We start from the raw sequence: 17,812 nt of genomic DNA on the forward strand, positions 1-17,812 counted from the left end.
TCCAAAGCTACTTAACCTTTCCCCAGATTAATTTTTCAGGATTACAGTTCCACAAAAAAGCTTTTTCACTCCTCCCCAGGAGGCAGTGCCTTTAAAAGCCTTCAAGACGTGGGTGCAAAGTCAAAATCCCACTTTCAAACTAACTCCCTGTAAGATTGCTTCTAATCTGAAAAATGCTTGAAAAAGTGGCACCCGTTTTGCCTGAGTGATCACTTTTCCATGATTTCTTCAGATCAGAGGGTTATCAAAGCACTTGAGGCTCCTCTGCCTACCATGTTTAAACACTGTGTCATGAACAAATTAAAGCAAAGCTGATTACAGCTATTCAGTACTGCAGATTATCAACACTCTTGTCCAGATGACTCAACTTCATCTCTGAAAAAGTGAAAACACCAGAGAGTCAAAGGTCATTTTTCATGAATTCGTGCTGTGAAAGGCTCTCGTGTGGTTTCATCTTTGATTCAGACTGCAGGATTACAAAGAATGAGATACTTGCACAGAATGAAGAACAAGTGTAAGGCATGAAAATGCACTACTTGGAGCTCTTGCACAGTTCATGGCAACTGCTAAACAGAAATTGAGGTAAAATTTAATTGTAATTGCTGTAAGATTAATTGTGGCCTGGAGCAGAAGGCAATGACTTGTCAGACTCCAGGACTCTGAGGATTGCCAACAGTTAGCACTGTAATTATGTTATTTTTATAACTCAGGCAAGTAACAAAGGGGTGATTATAAGGTAAGGGTATAAATGTTCTGCCAGTAACATGAACACTGCCTGAATAAAATATTATTATTACAAGAAGAATGACAGATGTGGGAAAACATTGAAACAGCCATTGAAGTACTCAATTTGTAACCGCCTCATCAGCAGCAAGGTGCTAAGGAGCAACCATCGAGTCTGCCAAAGTCAAACTGATTTAAGTGTTTCTTTGGCAGCACCCCTGGGACGTGGAGCAGTTTGCAAACTAGTAGCAGGAACCTTTAGGGACTGGTGAGGGATGTGATACCAGAAAGCTGCTGGGAACACAGCAGTGACTACAAGTAGGCGGTGACAGCTGTGACAAGGGTAGAGATTTGAAGCTGCCAAGCTTCATTTGAGGTTTCAAGAGGGCTTCAAGCAGGAAACACAAAGCTGCTGAACTAATGTTTTAATGCTGAGAAAAGTGTAAAGAAAGATTAAAACATACCAGGTGGGTTCAGCCAACGGAGGAGAGAGCTGATGGGGACAGTCTATAGATGAACAATGGACTGGCATAAAAAGAATAGTGATGAGTTATTCTCCATGTAATTGGCTTGGTCCTTTTAGGTTAAATCAGGATGTGTGGGGAATAACTACAATAACAGTGGAATGCCACAGGAAGCAACTTAAGATGTGGGATCTGCCATATGGGAGGCTTCTGAACAACAGGGGGACAAACAGCAGTTAAGAACAGTCCAGACATACTTGCTGTGCTTCAGAAAAGGGGAAATGGAATAAAAGGTTCTGTGATTTCCTTTCAACCATGTGTTTGATTCTGTAGTTTGCATGAACAGCACTTGAGCTTGCTTGAAGACACTACATTTTTTTAAAGTTAAACTTACAGGGCGAAAAAAAAAATTAAACCAAACTATTTAGGTTTTCACCTTAAATTTGGTAAAAAAAGTTCAAGTAACTGTATTTTTACATGTTAACATGCAATGTTAACATTGCTATCCTGTGTTGTCAACATCACTAAAATCAGCTCAAGAAATGTGACTGCTATTTCCATACTTTTTCTGAAGAGAAAGAATGTTACTAATAAACTAAGATAGAAGTAATTTTCTTTCTTGCTAGGGATTCTATACTACAATTTAGGTTAAGCTCTATTTGCATATTAGTATTTTAAAGGGAATCAAAAGAAAACACTTGCTAAAAAAAAAAATCCAAGTAAAACCAAACCCCTAAAATATACTAATGTATACTTACTTTCAAAAATCATGGCATTTTATGGCTGACTTTCTGAGCATTGTAATTCCAAAATAGAGTATTTTATTTCCACTTTTCATCAAAATACCTATTTGTTTTCAGTTTAGAATAAAACCACAGAGAGGAAAGAAAGGCTTAAAACTGTGCATATGACTTATTTTACAATTAGTGTTCAGCTGCTTATTGGGTTCTGGAGGCCATTCACAAGAGTCATAGATATGAAAATATAGAACTGTCTTTATTAATGAGTTATGCATTTGTTCAAATCAGGTTTCTTGGGATACAGCCTTCTATTTGGATTTCAGCTGGCCAGCCATTGTATCTGTTGGTCTTCTGGTCAGAGTGGTTTATCTGTAAAAATAAAATAAATTTCAAAAATCAACGTTTAGTTCTCTCCATTTACACACTAGTTTGTCAAAGCTCATATAAGAGAAAGGGGTGATGGAGGGGGACCGGGAAGCAAAGTAGCACATCATGCTCGACATAATGAGTGAAGATTCCACCAGTTTCTCTCTTACATGGAGTGCTTTATTTATTTCCCAGATGGCTGTCGTGATATACACTCAATTGAATACCTTTGTCCAGCAGAAGCTCTGAAATGTGAACAATTCTGCAACAATATTTTGCACCAGTACAGGTTGGGGGCTGACCTGCTGGGAAGCAGCTCTGCAGAGAAGGACCTGGGGGTCCTGGTGGACAAAGAGCTGTCCCTGTGTGTCCTGGGGGCCAAGGAGGCCAATCCTGGGGTGTGCCAGGAAGAGCACTGCCAGCAGGTCAGGGAGGTGATCCTGCCCCTCTGCCCAGCCCTGGGAGGCACATCTGCAGTGCTGGGTCCAGCTCTGGGCTCCTCAGGACAGGAGGGATATGGAGCTCTTGGAGCAGGTCCAGAGGAAGATGTGAAGATGCTGAAGGGACTGCAGCATCTCTGGGAGCAGGAAAGGCTGAGGGAGCTGGGGCTGTTCAGCCTCCAGAGCAGACACTGAGAGGGGACCTCCCCCAGGTCTGGAGGGGCTGCAGGGAGGGGGCAGAGGATGGACCAGGCTCTGCTCGGGGGGCCCAGCAATGGCACGAGAGGAACGGGCAGGAACTGATGCCCAGGAAGTTCCACCTGGACATGAGAAAAAACTTCTTTGCTGGGCAGTGACCCAGCACTGAGCAGAGACCAGAGAGGGTGTGGAGTCTCCTCACTGGGGATATTCCAGAACTGCCTGGACACAATCCTGTGCCATGTGCTCTGGGATGGCCCTGCTGGAGCAGGGAGGTGGGACCAGATGACCCACTGTGGTCCCTTCCAGCCTGACCCATCCTGTGATTCTGTAATATTCTGGGAAAAAAAACCACACTATGGCAGTTTGATGTGGCTTTGGAGGGAACTAGCATCATCAAGGACCTGACACCTGTGTTGGGTTTCCTCTCAGAATAAAATGTCTCTGCACAGGACATCAAGTTGAACACTTCCAAACTGAGCCTCTTTAGAATCTCTGGTCACTTCCAAAATTTTTCTACCATTGATTTAGTCCTAGTGTGGTACAAGTCAGTTCTAGCACATGGCCCAGTTCCAAAGCACAGAATGATGCACAAACAGCCTGCAGTTGTTATAAATAATTCACAGATTCTACACCTGAAAGTTATACCTTGATATACAGACAAATATAAAGTGAAAATAAAATGAACATGACCTTTTCTTTTTGGATATCATCTGGGAGCTTGAAGCCTTTGGCAGCTATAAAAACCCAGCTTGACCTGAACTTTATATTCATTATTTCTTTGCTTCCCAGTTCTTCTACTAATTTTTTGGCATCATTTTTCAACCTAGGAAAACGTAGTGAAAAAATGTGTTAAAAATTCAGGATGTGAAAAATGTTGAAAAAGATCACAGCTGATTCATACTTTACAATAAGCATTAAACCAGAAGAAGCAAAAATGAGAATTAAAAAGTCCTGAGAATTGTGTTAGCAGCATGACACTGAATTCCCCAGGAGAATTCATGTTGAATTCATGGAATTTTCTTCCTCCTCAACACGTTCCTGACGTTAATACAACCTGTTTGTAACAGCATAGCAGAAAGAAAAATGTATCCCAAACACTATCTCATATTCCAACCCTTCTTAAGTAAGGACAAGGGCATCAAATGTGGATTAAGTATTTTCCTGGATGATTATAAGATCATGAATCCAGCTAAAAATCCCATAGGAGTCAAAAGCACCCGAAGAATCAGGGTAAGATGTAAGAAGGAATGAAAACTAGGCACATCATAATTGTAAGTGTGGATAAATAACATATAAGAATAAGGAAGGTTGTGACTCAGAGGTAACAGCAGTGTCCTTTGGGGTGCTTTTAAACAGTGTAACGCAATTATCCATCTTTGGGAACATCAACATACCTGATATGTGCAGTCACGGAAAGGACATGGAATCAAAACCTTTTAGGCAGGAAATGAGGGAACAACTCTTGACTATAGAGTGGAATTTACCATTCCTTCACCCCATGACTCAGCAGTCACTTCCCAGCCCTGCTCCTCAGCCTGAATAACCTGCTTACAAGGCGCTTCCATCATCGTGAGTCGCCATCAGCAGGAGGGTCCCTTCCTGGGCATTCCTGATGAAACTCATCATCTCTCCCGAGTGGTCTGTGGGAATCAATCACACAACTGATTATTCATCACACACACATCACCTTCCTGTTCATGCATGGAAGGCCACAAGCATTTTTAAGTGGTCAGAGAGTCAGCTTCCAGTGCCCCAGATCATTCTGTTTCTCCTCAGTAACTTACTGTTCAAAGTTTAGAAAATGTGTATAAACTACTCTTCAAGTAGATCACCTTTCTGGTTACGTGGAAGGATGTTAAGAGACAGACTAGAATATCTCCTATGATGGTTTTGCAACTAAAATACGACAAAATATGTCAGGAAAAGGGATTTTGCTGAGTGAAGGATCTGGATGTAGTATCTGGTTAAGGGCTACTCCTACCAGATTGAAATAATGGAGAAAAAAAAAAGAAAAAAAATGGGAAAAGAACAATAATTTTTTTTTAAAAAAAGACAACTATCTCAACCAACAGGAGAAATTCAGCTTTTAAGGCAACATTTGTCAGCATATCTGGCCAGAGCATATTTTATGAAGACAGCAGCTGTTTGTTTCTAGCTGACCCCTGTTGATGATACAAACATAATCATTGGAAAGAGCAGAATAATTCTGTAAGTCCTTTCTTAGTGCTGAAACTCTAACAAAGCTCTATTGCACTCTTTTCCTTACCTCCTGTCCACATGTCAAAAAATTTTGTTGATGTAACTTTTCCTGTTTTATCTGTAATTAAAAAAAGACTTGTGTAAATATGAGCAATTATTATTTTATTCAATAAGCATATATACTTACCAGTTTCAGCTAAAGCTAGGCTCCTTGTATTATTTGGCTTCTGAGCTTTTTTTGGTTTCAGTTTTTAAATAGGAATATGGACTAATGTGAGTTTAAGATTTGGGGAGAATATTTTGATTCATGTAGTCTTTGAATCACCAAGTGTGACTACAACATTTTTATTACTTCTTGTTTGAAAGAAAAAAAATCAATTTCCATGTGCTTCCAGGTTTTTATATGTAAATATACTATACTAGGTCACAACCATTGATAGGAAAATTAGCTAAGCCTAAGAATATTTGAGTGAGCTTAAGACTATTCTGTGAAGTGTTTGAGATGCTCAAGCTTTCATACCATTTGAATGTCAGCAGACAGAAACACAATAATCATCATTACTGTATCAGAAACTGGGCATGCAAATAATCAATAATTCCAAAACATTTTGGCCAATATTCATCATCAGTTATGCTGCTGTTCAGATGCTTATCTTTGGTTAAACAAGACACGAACAATTGAAAATATTTTACAAATTTCTAAATCCATGCAAACCGAGTTAACTGATTTTCATTATCCAAGACCCTGCTTGGATCCCTGCTGTGTGAGAGGATTTTTTCCATTTAGAGTGCATCAACCAATTTCTAGTGAGAAGATCCAGCAGCTCCTGATTCCTTTCTAGCTTGTCTTTGATCCCTCTGTGGTAAAAATTACGATGGCAGATTGTGCTGAGTACAGGACTCTGCATGGCAGGTTTATCAGTGCTGATGAGGGGAAAAGGTGGCAAAAATCTGTCAGTGGTAAAACAGAATTCTAGGCCTGGGTTGCTTCTGAGTAGAGGTCACCAGAAAATTGAAAAGCCTGTAGTGGAGGCAGGAGAAATTCACACAATCGTTTTTTATTCCCTCTGTGTTGTTGGTTTAGGCTTAATAGTTCTGTCTTCCTTCTTACAAAAGACCATATTCCTTCATAAAAGAAAGTTATCATCATGGAATAAAAGACAAGTGTGATGCCATAAGACACTTGTTGAGCAAAGTCATTAGTTTGACTGATCTAATTAGAGGACATGTAGAAAAAGTGTCTCACTCCAGATTGGTGCAGGATAATGGACAGATTTACCTGCTCCTGTGTGCCATAATCTTGCTTATGCATTCAAGATGGGTATTTGCCCTCTTACTCTACAGCTGTTTGCTGAAAACTAACTTTTTAACCATTTATCTGTTATAACCAGTAAAGTTTTTATGATTATTGCAAAAAAAATTGCAGTAGTTATCTGGAAAAAAAAATGGAATGGATTCTTGTCGATGGTTAATTCAACCTTCAACAAAATCATGCAAGTTTAGACAAGATCAAGGTCTTACTTAGACAAAAAAATTGAAATATAAGTGTTTTGTGATCAAAGTCAACTTGACTGTGCCTAAGAACTCCCTTTCTTCCTCTCCTCCACAGGATTTAGGCATTCATTTTTCCCTGGATCCATAATTGAAGACACTGCTCTTCATCATCATTCCCATTCATTTGAATCAAAATGGTGCCTCCAGATCTGGAATAAAGAGCACCTTCTGCTTCCCAGTGATTTCTACTGCTAATAAAGACTTATATATATAATGGCAATTTAATATTAATCAAGCTTTGAATTTGTCTTTCTGTCCACCGACCAAGACTGGAAAATGAATTTGTGCCATGGCTGCACCTTGTGGCAGAGCTGCACTTCCCAGTTACTGCTTCCCCCTTATCAGTGGAGCAGAAGATATATTTTTTCAAGGATTGAAGCTGAAAATTCAGTCTTACTGCTGGAGATCACAGATATCTGTGCTGTGCTACAGGTTTTTTGTCTAATAAAATACACTTACACCACCTCTATGCACACATCCTCTATTTTCTTATACTGGTTTCTGAACATGTTTCTTTTGTTTACCCAGAAGACTGTTTTTCTCACACAGATTTGTTTTTCTTACATTTAACATGAATCAAGTTTGCAGTATTTTCCTTTCCCTTCCATGCTAGCTGGTAAAAACAGCCACAAACCCAACAACCCAACCCCCCAAGAACATATGTAATTTATCGCTGTGCAAAAATATGTTTCTCTCTAACATTTTTTCTCTTACTTACAATTCACAGTGGCAATGTTTATACCTCTTCCAACATTACCATTCCCTTCACTTATGAGCCTGGAATTGAAATAAGTACAGCATCAGCAAAATGAACCTGGTCCAAAGTTATATTTACCAGTGCTAAGCAATTTTCTGATATTTATGTTTTCTTCAGTTACTTAGTTCAAGACTTTGTAGTAAACAAGACATGTGGCTTAAAAATCTTGCCCATTGTATCAGTTAGTTTCCTTTAAAAATGGGTCCTTCAAAATGAGCCAGATCAAGAAAATACTTCATATAAATGCAGACAGAAAGATAAAGGAGAAAAAAAAAAACCAATATAAAATGTGGGTTTGTGGCACTGTTCTTTGTTGACTGTATCTTCAGGAAAGCTCACTGCAAGGTTCTGAAGTTATTCCACCTGTCCAGTTTGAAAAGCCATGAAAGAACCTGAATTTCAGAAGGTGTTGACCACTCAACAGTCTGTAAATTTGCTGTGCTGCTCCGTGGAAATCAAAAATCATACCGGAAACTAACAGTTGGATGCAGCTTATCCAGAGGAACAAAGAATATAACATGAGATTAGTTTTAAAAAAAGCCCACAGAACAAAACTAAACTGGACAAAACAGCTAAATACTGTCAGTTATGCTCAGAAGTCTTTCACCAGAATAGGAGCCCCCTGGTAGGAACTCATTTGCTGCTACTGGACCAAAACAACACACTCTTTCTCACACTAAAAAGCACTTGTTTGGATGCAAAGTTAGACTGGTACTCACAGCTCATCCTCAAAACAGATTTTAGCCATCTTTCCTTTGCCCCCACCACTGAGGATCCGGTAGGCATAATTCCCAGGTGGGCAGGGGCTCCAGTGGTCACATTTTTGCCTTTTGGGGACTGGGGCTACAACAGCAAAGGTGGGAAAACGTTTTGTTGGATGCTGCATAAACAATTTCTGCGTGGAATGAATAATCACTAAATGTCAACACTCTAAGCTCAGACATAAACACACAGAACCCCATCCTGACAGTTTTCCTGTATCATGGCAACATTATCACAGGTTTGTCAGGGCTTTAACTTATCATTGACTCTTATCCAGGGAAAAATGCCCCATTTAATATGATCTGAGTAATTATTTTGTGCTATTCCATACAACAGGAAACAAGGGCTAGAGGGATGAAGGTTTCCTAGCAAGAGCTTGAAGTTAATAGTTATCATTCTCATTTTAAGCCTTTTTTTTTAAACAATAACATAGTCACAGAATGAGAAAAATGTACACATTAAGCCACTTGGTCAGATTAGAGATAAAAATAATGAGAATCTAATCACAAAGTCTGGTTAGTGGTTCAACAGTTTATCATAATTAGGAAATACATGTGATATAAGCAAAGCTGTAGCTTTGCACGTATATGCCAGCAAACAAATAAGGTGTTCTTCCATCACTGTTCAATTAATTACATTTGCATACTGGCAAATATAGGCTGACATCATATTTCTTCACAGATAGTGTCCAAGAAAAAGTTTGGCCTTGTAATAATTAATTTTACACAGCCAACTTCCTTCTTATAATAGCACATACTAAGTAATTTCTTAGCTAACAAGCCATTTCTTATTTGGCATATAAATACACAATATCAGACATAGTATAAGAAAAAAAAAAGAAAAAAATACAATTACACACCCCTCAACACTGGTTTCTTTCTGATGCCTTGAAATTCAGCATTAGATATTGTCGTTTGGGGTACCCGAACAGCGATGAAGAATCCCAAATACCAAGCAGCCAATGATGTCAACAAGAGCCCTGTTAATCTCACAAGACCTGTGAAGGGAAAAATAAAAAGAAAAACCAAAAAATCCCACAGCAGGACTCAAAATCTTCCATTTCCTTCTGGCATTGCTACACGAACTGACTGTTTTCTGCCTGATATACTGTGTTAACCACAGCCCTCAGAGTCATGGCAAGAGAGGATTTGTTTTATTCCCATCCCTTTTGTTTCTAAAACTTGATCTTCAGGCAGAAAACTCTCCCCAGGACTCCCCTTTAATCCACAGCCATAATACCCCAAAGAAGCATGAAATTCAACTTAATCCTAGTAGGATTTTGACTGTGAAAAGTAAGTACCAGATGCCACACAGGTATTTTGCAGTTACTATTGACTTTCTGTGAAAGGCAAACGCCTATCAGGAATGGTTTAAAACACTTACCATACAGGGAAATCCTTCCATTCACCCTTTTAACATGCTGGGTAAAAATAACTGAAGAAGGCCCAAACAACCTTGTCCACACAACGAGCTCTGACTGCATTCATAGAATCATAGGATAATTTAGGTTGGAAGGGACTCTCAAAGGTAATCTAGTCAACCTCCCTGCAATAAGCAGGGAAATCTTCAACTCCACCAGGTTGCTCAGAGCCCTGTCCAGCCTGACCTTGAATGTTCCCAGGGATGGGGCATCCACCACCTCTCTGGGCAACCTTTGCCAGTATTTTACCACCCTCATTGTGAAAAACTTCTTATATCTAATCTAAACCTGCTGGTTTAAAGCCATTCCCCCTTGTCCTGTCACTCCAGGTCCCTGTAGAAAGTCCCTCTCCAGCTTTCTTGTCAGCTCCCTTTAGGTAGTGGAAGGCTGGTTCCCTGACTCAGGTGCAGCATCTTGCACTGGGCCTCATTTAACCTCATGAGATTCCCATGGATCCACTTCTTGAGCTTGTCCAGGTCCCTCTGGATGCCATCCCATCCCTCAGGAGTGTCAACCACACCACACAGCTTGGTGTCATCTGCAAACTCGCTGAGGGTGCCCTCAATCCCACTGTCCCTGTCATTGATGGAGACATTCAAACATGACTAGAGTGACTGTTTCACCTTCCCTCAGCCATATCAGAGTTTCCATGGACTGTATTAGCAGTGCACCTACATAATAGGACCCACAATTTTCATGGCTATGAAGAAATATATGTAAATTCCATATTGAATGTGTACTCTTCCTCAACACCAGAAATGGTATCAGGAATTCCTGATCTAGAAGAAATGCACCACCTAGTTTATGATGCTGAACAAGGAAGCCTCACACTGCAACTGTGGAACACAGATGTTGCAATGGCATGAGACACCTCCTGATGTGTAAAGAAGCATGTGCTTGAAAATAAGGGTCTGCTGAAACAAAAAAAAGGAAAATTATTACTTTTATAGTCCTGAAAACTAAGTTCAACAGAACCAGTGTCCAAAAATATTCAGCATGTTCACTTTTACAGCTGTCCAGAAAATGTTGTGTATTATCAAGTCTAAATCTTTCTTATAACAGTCTACACTTAAAAGATACTCCCTTCCTTTCCTTCTTGGAACTGCCTTTTATAGACATTAAGATTTCTGCCCTACTTTTTCTCTAGAATAAGGCCAAATTTTCCACTTGTCTTCCTCATGTCCTGTTTTGCAGGTTTTACCACTTTCCTGTGAATTCTGCCCAATTGGTCTGCATCCAAATTCTGAAAAACTGCAGAATGCACACACTAGTGCAACAAACACATTCTTGAGACTTTACTTCTGGTTATATGTGCCAGAAGGAACTTAGCCCTTTTTTTTTTTTTTCATAAGAGTAGACTTTATTGACTCAGGTTCTGTTTAGAATCTATCATAAAGACTGGATTTTACCTCCATATCCTGTATTTGTGCATGTGGTTATTCCTGCATTCTACCTGGCTTTAAAAATCAAAAGCCCAACAAAACACTGCAGAAACATTTGTGTGACTTTAAGAAAGATACTGTGAGAAATTTACAGTATTTTAATTGAAGGATTAAGACTGAAAGAGAAATATAATGAATCTTCAGATATTACAAATTTCCTTAATTATTACATATGAGAAATTTCTCACTCTATGACTAGTAGTGGTGCAAACCCACACAAAATACAGAAAATTACTCCAACATTTCATTCATGCAGTCAGTGTGAACATGAGCACTGACAAAATAAACGTGCATAAATAAGGAGAACTGGTGGAACCAAACAGAACAAAACTCACTTTTTCTCTTTTTGAATACTAAAAAAAAACCCAACAGATTTATACACAATATGTATTTAATTTGTAAAGGAGACCAAGTCACGAGTTTCAAAACCCAGGAAGAATTAAGTGAAAACTGCAAGTTTATTGAGAGATTTTAGTGATTGTTTTTGGGGAGATGGTGGGGTGCAAAGACCTGTGAGATCATCAGTCAGATTTTCTTTTGCTTTTTCTATTATAGGCTTGGTAGGTTTATCTTTACAATGATTTTTCACTGTTTTCCATCAAAACTAAGGAGCAACTCTGTTGCAAAACAGTCTCAACAGTGCAGCATTTTACCTAAATAGAAGAGAAAGTACAAAAGGTCTAACTGCTGTTAAGTCTGACCGTGGTGCCTGGGAAAATCATGGAGCAGATCATCTTGAGTGTGATCATATGGCACAAACAGGACAAGCTGGGGATCAGGTTTAGGAAAGGCAGGTCCTGCCTGACCAACCTGATCTCCTTCTATGTATGACCAGGTGACTTGCCTGGTGGATGAGGGGAAGGCTGTGGATGAGTCTACCTGGACTTCAGCAAAGCCTTGGACACTGTCTCCCACGGCATGCCCCTGGAAAAGCTGCATCCCATGGCTTGGACAGGGGCACTCTGTGCTGGGTTAGGAACTGGCTGGCCCAGGGTGGTGGTAAATGATGCTGCATCCAGTTGGCAGCTGGTCACTAGTGGTGTCCCCCAGGGATCAGTGCTGGGGCCAGTTTAATATCTTTATTGATGATCTGGATGAGGGCAGATGGAGGGCACCCTCAGTAAGCTCACAGACAACCCTAAGCTGGGTGGGACTGTTGATCTGCTGGAGGGCAGGAAGGCTCTGCAGAGGGATCTGGACAGGCTGGATCCATGGCCTGAGGACAGTGGCATGAGGTCCAACAAGGCAAAATGCGGGATCCTGCACTTGGGTCACAACAACCCCCCTGCAGCTGCAGGTTGGGGGCAGAGGGGCTGGAAAGTGCCTGGCAGGAAAGAATCTGGAGGTGCTGGTCGACAGCCCTCTGGGTAAAGAAACATTCTCCTAATATCCAAATTAAGCCTCCCTTGAAGCAACTTCATGCTATTCCCTTGGGTCCTGTGTTAGCAGTGCTACCTTATGGCAACTCCCAAATTCCCTTCTCCCTCAGGTGTTCACTTGTCCCTTGGCAGCAACTAAAGCACTAAATATAAGCACAGTATTGGGTGTGTTTTCCATGCTTAGCTGATTAAATATCCCCACGCAGCCCCACCTCGCTCATACACGCCCACCCATACGCAGCAGGACTTTAACAGAGAGAAAAAAACTGAAAAAGGAATATATTTAAGACTCAGGCATTAATTATTCCAGACTAAAAGCTGGGCGTTGAGCTGGGAACAGCCCTCCCTTCCCTTCCCCGTGGTGAGAGGGGTCTCGGGGGGCTCCTGCCTGAGGAGGGCATGAACCCAGAGGGGTGAACCCTACTCACAGTGCCGGTTCGGCTTCATTATTCTGCCTTCTCCTATTCCTCTTCCTGCTCCTCGTCCCTCTCCTGCCAGCACCGGGAAGGGGAGCGGCCACTCGTCAGTCAGCGCTGCACCGCCCCAGGAGTGAAAGGAAATAACTTTTAAGTTATTCTCTGCAGAAAGCAACCAACTGGAGTCCACCACTAGCAAATTTGCACATGACACTAAGTTGGGGAGGAGTGTCCCTCAGCTGGAAGGCAGGAGGGCTCTGCAGAGGAACCTGGACAGGCTGGAGAGTTGGGCTGATTCCAACGGGATGAGGTTCAACAAGGTCAAGTGCCAAGTCCTTAACTTTGGCCACAACAACCCCCTGCAGCGCTACAGTCTGGGACAGAGTGGCTGGAGAGCAGCCAGGCAGGAAGGGACCTGGGAGTTTGGACTGACAGGAAGCTGAACATGAGCCAGCAGTGTGCCCAGGTGGCCAAGGCCAATGGCATCCTGGCCTGGATCAGGAACAGTGTGGCAGCAGGACCAGGGAAGTGATTCTACCCCTGGACTCAGAGCTGGTGAGGCCACCCCTGGAGTGCTGTGTCCAGTTCTGGGCCCCTCAGTTCAAGAAGGACATTGAGGGGCTGGAGCAGGTCCAGAGAAGAGCAGCGAGGCTGGGGAAGGGACTGGAGCACAAGTGCTGTGAGGAGAGGCTGCGGGAGCTGGGGCTGTTCAGCCTGGAGAAGAGGAGGCTCCTCACTCTCTACAACTCCCTGACAGGAGGGTGTAGCCGGGGGGGGGTTGGTCTCTTTTCCCAGACAACTGTCAGCAAGACAAGAGAGCAGGGTCTTAAGCTGTGCCAGGGGAGGTTTAGGTTGGATATTAGGAAGAAATTCTTTACAGAGAGGGTAATCAGCCACTGGAATGGGCTGCCCAGGGAAGTGGTGGATTCATTGTCCCTGGAGGTTTTTAAGATGAGACTGGATGTGGCATCAGTGCCATGGGCTGGGAACCAGGGCGGGGTTGGATCGAGGGTTGGACTTGATGATCTCGGAGTTCCCTTCCAACCCAGCTGATTCTATGAAGGCTCACACAGCACCCAGCAGCTCATTTGGAAAGCTGAACTTTTTCCTGTTTTTTTCCTCCAAATGTCATAATCATAGAATCATACAGTGGTTTGGGTTGGAAGGGACCTTAAAGATCATCTAGTTACAACCCCCCTGCTGTGGGCCAGGACACCTTCCACTAGCCCAGGTTGCTCAGAGCTCCATCCAGCCTGGCCCTGAACACTTCCAGGGATCCAGGGGCAGCCACAGCTTCTCTGGGCAACCTGTGCCAGGCCTCACCACCCTCACAGGGAAGAATTTCTTCCTAATACCTAATCTAAACCTATTCTCTTTCAGTTTTAATCCATTGTCCAGATGAAAGTTATTTTTGAATCTGTTGAACCCAACCCAGAAGGCAAGCAAGGGCTTTTTCCTGGCAGCAGCCAGGGTCTGCCTGGTCCACTGGAACCCCCTCTCCTTCTTCTACCCATCATCTTCTACCCTGGGATGACACAAGTCCCACCACGAGCACCAGCCCACTGGGCCAAGCCCTTGGTTCATCTTTCCTTGTGAACAAGGTGTCATGCACCATCACCTGGAGGCTTCCTTCAGGTTGGTCACTCCTTGTTTGCATCATACCACCAAAAACCTGGCACCACTTGCACTTGGGATGTGGGGCAGTACCCCTGCTCCTCTCCTTCTCCTCAGCTTCCCAGCCCAGATGCAAGGAGTGCGAAACTAGAGCACAGTGCTGGCAGCACACGGTTTCCAGTCTGTGGCAGATAATGTGAGATAAAGGCATTGCCCATCAGGAGCCTCATATCATGGGCTTGGTTTTCTGCTTTTAAAATGTCTATTTTCCAACATGCTCTGGTTGATGGGTGTGTGGGTGCTGAGCCCCAGCAGCACCAGTCAGTGCTGGCACTGAACCAAAGAAACTACAGCTCACACCAAGGGCAACTTGTGAGGACTGAAGTGGCCACTCAAACGTGTTCAGGAAACTGGGCTGAAGACCTCCAAGCTGGGCAGAACCCTAACAAAGAAACCTGTAATTTCACAAAACCACTAAATCATTTAGGCTGGAAAAGACCTCTAAGGTCAGTGAGTCCAACCTTTGACTGAACACCCCTTTGCCCCCCAGCCCAGAGCACTGAGTGCCACGGCCAGCCCTTCCTTGGACACCTCCGGGGATGGGGACTCCACCACCTCCCTGGGCAGCCCCTGCCAATGCCTGACCACCCTTTCCATGAAGAAATTCCTCCTGATGACCAACCTGAACGTCCTCTGGTGCAGCTTGAGGCTATTTCCTTTTGTCCTGTCCCTTGTTCCCTGGGAGCAGAGCCTGAACCCCCCTGGCTCCCCTCTCCTGTCAGGGAGTTGTAGAGAGCAGTGAGGTCTCCCCTGAGCCTCCTTTTCTCCAGACTAAACATCCCCAGCTCCCTCAGCCCCTCCTCATATGACTCACTCTCCCGACCCTTCCCCAGCTCTGTTGCCCTTCTCTGGACACACTCCAGCCCCTCAATGTCCTCGTTGCAGTGAGGGGCCCAAAACTGGACACAGCACTCGAGGTGTGGCCTCACCTCTCTAATTTTCATTTAGAAATTTAATCAAACTACACTGTGATTTAGTAGCTGCCCTTAAAACTCTCGGATTTGGTTTCCCTTAAGCTTTTTTCATTCCCTCTGCCTTTAATGATGCACAGAAATTATGTTTAGTTCAGCAAACAGATGAATAAAATCCTGTAGGAGGGCACATGTAGGACCACAGCCAGATTTGGGCTTTTCATTCCTCCCAGGACACCCATGAAAGCTATAAATGTTTCCAGACCCTGGAGGAGAGGTGTTTCTTGTCCTTTTCTGTGAGTGGTATATTATAATAGCCTACAAATTGCAGGTAAAACCTGAGGGAGTAATTGCTGCTGGTTATTTTCAAACGTACTCGAGCTTGCAAATGAAAAGTAACATCCCATAAAACCTGGGGTGTGAATAATTAAAGAGGTAGCATGGGACAAATAAACTTGAGGAATGAAAAGCACAGGATAGAAAGGGAAAGGAGTTATGAGAGGGCAAAAGAAAATTAAGGACACCACTAGTCTGGGTTACTTTTCCAAACATGCAATTATTTCTGCAGGAAGTGTTGTCCTGCAAAATGGCACATCAGGAAATGGTGCTAATAAATGATTGAAACTGTTGAAGAGTGCACTTCTAGTCCTTAAAGTAACAATAATATGGCTTTAAACCCAAAATGCTATGGCTTGTGGTAGCCAAATGAAAAAGTCTTCTATTTTTATTTAAGCAAGGGACATTAACTGGGACTTGGGATAATTTAATTTTGAAATAAATTTATATTCTGTGAGCATTGGTGGCTCACGCTTCATAGAGAAAAATTTTAAGCCCTTAGGAACTTGGTCACCACCTCAATACTGTGAAAACCCCCCATCATTAGCAACCAGTGTCTATTGGAAAACTGCCATTTTACCTCTTTTAGTGTAGCAGGTTACTTTATTTTCATTATTGCCTAAACTCCATTGACCCACACCCAGGCATTTCCTACAAAACCAGTCAACACAGCAAGTGCCTTGCTTGCCTGACAAATCCCAGGGATCCAGTGGTCTCCAGCTGAGGGGATTTTAAATACCTAAGGACTAGAAATCCCTTAAATGTTTTACTTCAGGTATCTCAGTTTGGTGTCTGCAAGAAACAAGCACTACAGTTCTTTCTTTAGTAATTAATCACAGATGTGGAACGCAGAAGACTTCCAAAGCATCATTTCTGATCTTACTCTCTGTACCCATTCACTCTGTAATTTGAAAGCTTAGAGGAAAAACTTATAAAAAATATTATTCTTCCCTCTTGATGCTTTGTGAGGCCGTGAGACCCTTCGGTGATAAGCAGGAGAGGGAATCTACTCGGGAAACAAATGGTTCTTGCAGACACTAAATGGCACACAGTGTTAGTCTTGTCTTATCATCACAAAAGCCAGCCAGTAGAGGTTTATGGGCTAACACAGTAAAACTACAACAGAGCAAGTTCCTGCTTGTCCTTTGAGCCAATGTTCCTCCAGAGGTATTTTCTGCATCCGCCCCACTTGACTAGCAAATGAGCAAAAGTGTCACTCCAGTCCTCGTAGCTATTTAATTTACATGTTTTCTGCTCATCCACCAATGGATTTTTAATCCCGCTAGGATGAGTTAAAAGAATTTAATGGTTTAAAATGGAGGCAGAATCCGTAAGGCAGAAAAAGAACACTGTACTAAATCTTTGCTTGTAGGGGTCACAAGAACTTAAAGGGCTACCAGAAAAAAAAAAAACAAAACAGACCACCTACATAAAATGTGCAACTGCTGTTTAAGTTAAGTGATTTTACCTAAGACTTGGGGCGGATAAGAACATACACATGGACAACAGAGGGGTGGCAATGTGAAAGAGCAAGTATTTAACTCAGTCATGCTTCACCATGTGCTTGTGCCCATAATTCAAGTGGAACCTCAGCCTCCTGGCAGTGGTAGCATGAAGAGGAATGTGGAGAAATAGTAAATGTATATTGTAATACAATTACTGTGGGTTTTTTTCTTTTCTTTTCTTTTCTTTTTTTTTTTTTTCTGTTATACCTTGAATGTTTTTATGAAATCCAGGAAGAAATACTTAGAACAAGGTGACAGCTTTTAGACATGATATATTAAAATCACCTTCCTCAGGACATGCAAAAATGGATCATATAACAAAGGGAAAAAAGCAAGCATTGATTACTTTCAGCTGATAAGCTACAAAACCTGTAAAGCTTGTGAGTCTAGGACATTGCTGGCCTGTTAAACAACACAAAGGTGGGGCATATTTGTGTATTTTCCTTATGCTTTGTTAATCTAGAGAAATAGGTGGAAAATGTAATTAACAGACAGAAGATGTTGACTGAGGAAGTTTTCTCAG

The 17,812-nt window shown here is 42.2% G+C and overlaps 1 protein-coding gene across 1 annotated transcript; it reads right to left on the reverse strand.

Annotated features, from left to right (window-relative positions):
* Window positions 1-2,206: 2,206 nt before the first annotated feature.
* On the reverse strand, window positions 2,207-12,973 carry FAM3B (FAM3 metabolism regulating signaling molecule B). Its single transcript, XM_027742008.2, has 8 exons — window positions 12,876-12,973; window positions 9,066-9,203; window positions 8,164-8,287; window positions 7,406-7,464; window positions 5,201-5,251; window positions 4,487-4,574; window positions 3,625-3,757; window positions 2,207-2,296 (listed from the first exon to the last, which is right to left on the reverse strand). The coding sequence occupies exons 1-8, from the start codon at window positions 12,892-12,894 to the stop codon at window positions 2,207-2,209; spliced, it is 702 nt and encodes a 233-aa protein (XP_027597809.1). The 5' UTR covers window positions 12,895-12,973.
* Between the last annotated feature and the right edge of the window lie 4,839 nt (window positions 12,974-17,812).

The sequence above is a fragment of the Pipra filicauda genome, unplaced genomic scaffold, assembly GCF_003945595.2.
Source record: "Pipra filicauda isolate LSUMZ 115617 unplaced genomic scaffold, ASM394559v2 scaffold436_size1054928_pilon, whole genome shotgun sequence".
In the NCBI taxonomy this organism is placed as follows: Eukaryota; Metazoa; Chordata; class Aves; order Passeriformes; family Pipridae; genus Pipra; species Pipra filicauda.